Here is a 4,063-nt window from a genome sequence, read left to right as displayed (position 1 = left end):
TTTTTTTGTTTGTTTTTACCATTTCGTTTTGAGATGACTTATGTGTAAAAGCTAGAAAAATACCCCCCCCCCAAAAAAAAGCTTATGTACACTGAGACACTGTCGAGTTGAGTGCGCCCCCTAAATGCCATGTATATGCAAATATTAGTGTTCCTTTGGTAAGGTTTTATATATATACACACACACACACACACACACACACACACACAAATCTACATGCGCGCCCATTTTTACAAAAATAAGTATAGAAAAATTGCTGTTACAAATCTGAAAAATCCAACCCTCCGATGTAAAAAAAAAAAAAAAAAAATTAAAATAGCATCTCTATAATTCTCCAGCTATCTTGTATATTAAAGCTATAACCCAAAAAATATATATTTTCAAGTTAGTGAGGGTATGCGGCAAAATATTAAAACCCTTCGCGGTTTTTTTTTTTTGTTGTTGTTGTTGCTTAAAATTTCCTTCAAAATTCTCTGAATAAATCTGCATAGCGTGTCAATAGTTATGTGCAATGTGTGCCGAAATGTTTCAAACCAAAAAGAAAAAAAAAGTTGAATGTATGGTCCTGGTCATATGTTAAGTGCTAGAAAAAAATGCACACATGACAAAAAAAATTACAACAAATTCAAAAATTAGGTAGCAACATTTGATAAGAAGCCAAACAATCACTTGGATGGCAATTTAACCTCAAATGCCCGAAAAACATCCAAACAAATAACTTCATTTCATTAATTAGGATTTTTTTTTCAAATGATCCTACTGCAAATCAAATCTAAACGGGATACACACACGCATATTAATTTTCAACATGGAGACCCCATTTTGTCGATGCCGCAGTACCAAATGTGACCCCGCGCACAGGATGACTAAATCGCTCACGCTAGGCTAACAGCTAGCTTATCTGGTAATAGGAGACATCTTTATCGATCTCGCCCTTTCAACAGTGCTTGTTGTAACAAAGCGCTTTGCAGAACATTTTAAGATCCTGACGCCGAGGTCGTAGCTCCAGGATGCGCGCACGAGAATTTGCCATCATAAATATTGAACGGCATTTCACGATTGTCCAATTAGATCGGGGAGGAAAACCGAGGACGGTGCCGGTGTACTCAATTGTTGACTATCTGTCTGTGTCAATTGAGCGGCTTTATTATTTTTCCACACCACAGGTTAATCACTCGGGATAATTTTTTAGAGATGTCGATTAATCAGCCCTTAAAATGACTGAATGTAAAAGATGTAAAATGCTAATATTCTGTCTTTCCGTATGGGCATACCCTGCTTATTGGCCACTGTAAATATGAAACATATTTCACATTCACAATTGTTGGCCCAACCAGATCGCACCCCAAACACACCCCCACATCAAAAGATAATCTTTTTCAGAGAGCCGACAATCGGACCAATGCCAACTATGATCGGAATGAAACATTCAGCTTAAGTGCCCGTCATTTCATTTCACGTCAAAAGCACCGAGTCTGTCGCTCAAACAAACTCCGTTTTTGACCGTACACATCCGGATTTTCCAATCGTAGATATTGAACGGGTTTAACAACTGCAACAGTCAGCCCCGACTGTTTTTGAGTAGTAAATCCCGACACTCCACGCCACAGGACAATCTTTTGAGACATCCATGAAGAAGGCCTTAGATTGGGAAAGGGGAGAATGCAGAAATGTGTCCCGATTATCGGTATGTGTGTACCCCGCTTAATTGCTTTATACACCGCATGGAGGTAAAAACAAAACAAAACAAAAAAAACAACAGACATTGGCCAAATAGCAATTAGTGTTGAATTAAAAAAAAAAAAATTTTAAAAACGTTTTTTTAAAAAGTCATGTATCGTCTTGTGTGAGAAACAATCGTCAGCGTTCTCATTTTGTACCGATCTGCAGGCTCTTCCTCCTGCAGGGAAACTGGCCATTTCTTCAAAACACACACACACACGCACACACACACACGCACACACGCACAAAGCCTCCATCGAGAAGCCGACGGGGTACCGCATCCACCCGGAAAATGTTTGTGCGTAACATGTTGACAACTCGCAGGCAGAGTTGAGGAAGTCTTGATGAAGAAAATATCCAAGAAAATGGAGGAAGATGAGGAGGAAGAGGCAGGGGGTGGGTGGGGGAGGGAGCATGTGCATAGTCGGCGGTGGCGTTGGCACGTGACAAGAGGCCGGTCCGCGTGATGACGCGGTAAGACTTTTTGTCCTTTTTGGGGAGGGCCCAGTCAGGGAGGCGGGGTCTCTTCTCCTGGAGAGAAACATGAGAAAGTTCAGCAACGGAGGGCCAAAATCGTCAACGTTAGCTTTGAGTTTCATCTTTTTTTGGCAAGTAAAAATGGGAATTGGACTTTTCTTTTTGAAGAAAGTTAACCATTAATGGATAAAAAAAGAAAAATTCGAGAGATCATTTCTTTTTCATTCGCGGCAAAGGGGAACATTTATATTCAAGAGGAGACCAAGGGCAGAAAGAAAATGGAGCTACAAGACACCTTAGCAAGTGAAGAAAAAAAAAAAAGGTACATAAAAATACAAGTACAGTATTTATTAAGTAAGGAGGCAAATTTTATCCAAGAGGAGACTACGGGCAGAAAGTCAACAGAGCGCAAAAAAATTACGAAAAAGGAGGTAAATAGAGATTTTTGTTTCTCAGTAAGGAGACAAATTTGCTTAAGAGAAGACCAAGGGCAGCACGAAAATGAAAAACAGAAAAGAAACGCTGAAATGACGTTTATCCAAGAGGAGACTGAGGTCAGAAAGTATCAGTGCTAGCAAACGACAACAAAAGTTAAGAACTATTGCAAATAGTGGCATTCACTTCTCAGTAGAGAGACTATTTGATCTGCGTCCAGCAAGCACAGGGAGCACCAACAAATTAAAATACTGGTTAATTTCTTGGCAAGGAAACTAACTGAATCAAAGAAGAGACTAAGGAGAGAAAGGAAACAAAATGATGAAACGACTAACCAAGAGGATAACTAAGGGCAGCAAGAAAATGTAGCATCAACAAATAACAGAAAACGGATAAAAAAGGAGGTAAATTACTGTTAACTTTTTGGTAATCAGACAAATTTGAGGAGACTAAGGGCAGAAATAAAACAAACACTGAAAGAAAGGACTTTTATCCAAGAGTCGACTAAAAGCAACACGAAAAACAAATAATGACAAAAGAAAACAACAGAGGGCCAATACTGGTGTTTACTCCTCAGTACGGAAACAATTTGACCCTAGGGGAGACTAAGGGCAGTCAGAAAACAGCAGTCCACCCACCTGGCAAAGCCTTTAGCTGGGCACCCAGTTGTGGGCGGAGCCCTGCGTGGTGGCGGGCCCTGCATAGCCCTGCCCAGTGGGCAGGACGGGGTCGAAGTTGAAGTCGATACCGTCTCCATCCATGAGGTCGCTGTTGATGATGTAGTCCACGTCGCAGTCCAGGTTCTCGGTGAACATGTCCACGTCCAGGTCAGTGGGCAGCCGCTCCGGCACCGCCTGGAAGCAGGGCGGCGCCACAAATGGGCCCGGGCCTGGGCCGGCGCCCGACAGGGCGGTGTGCTGCGGGGCGGCATGCTGCACTTTCAGACCAGGTATCTGCAGCGGGTCCGGGGACATGCCGGAGAGGATCATGCCCAGACTAAGAGGAGCGTGGTGCTGGTGGTGGTGCTGGTGGTGCAGGTGGTGCTGCATGGGTGGCTGCAGGCTTCGAGGGCCCACCGCGTTGGCTTCCAGGCCTTTCCCCAGGAGCAGCTGCGTGGGTTTGGGCCTGACGCCCACGACCGGGGAGCCCAAGCCCATGAGGCCTGCCGGGGCCGGCACGAGCGGGTCCACCTGTGCCATGAGGACGTCACTCGGAGGAGGAGAGTCGGAGGTGAGCAGCGCCTCCAGGCTGGAGGGCACGTGGGTACCATAGTGGGCGGTGGTGTTGCCGTGAGAGGAGTTGAAGAGAGAGTTGCCAAAGGCGGGTGCGGCGTCCTTGCTGGCGGGCCCCACCGATGCCTGGGGCGGCGTCTGCGGCGCCTGCAGCTGATGAAAGGAGGGGAAGGACGCGGAGCCACGTGGCAGCAGAG

At 44.9% G+C, this 4,063-nt stretch overlaps 1 protein-coding gene across 1 annotated transcript in view; it reads right to left on the bottom strand.

Moving 5' to 3' along the window:
• foxo4 (forkhead box O4) overlaps positions 1-4,063 on the bottom strand; it is a 7,830-nt gene continuing 3,767 nt past the window's right edge. Inside the window, exons 3-4 of the mRNA XM_019871338.1 lie at positions 3,273-4,063; positions 1-2,253 (exon numbers count right to left, since the gene is read on the bottom strand). The exon at positions 3,273-4,063 is cut by the window's right edge and continues 38 nt beyond it. Of these exons, the coding sequence (XP_019726897.1) occupies positions 3,285-4,063 (779 nt within the window). The 3' untranslated portion in view covers positions 1-2,253; positions 3,273-3,284. The remainder of the gene's footprint in view (positions 2,254-3,272) is intronic.

The sequence above is a fragment of the Hippocampus comes genome, unplaced genomic scaffold (assembly GCF_001891065.2).
Source record: "Hippocampus comes isolate QL1 unplaced genomic scaffold, H_comes_QL1_v1.1 scaffold83, whole genome shotgun sequence".
Classification (NCBI taxonomy): domain Eukaryota; kingdom Metazoa; phylum Chordata; class Actinopteri; order Syngnathiformes; family Syngnathidae; genus Hippocampus; species Hippocampus comes.
Note: the sequence above shows the minus strand (reverse complement) of the source record. Positions and strands in the feature narration are given on the sequence as shown.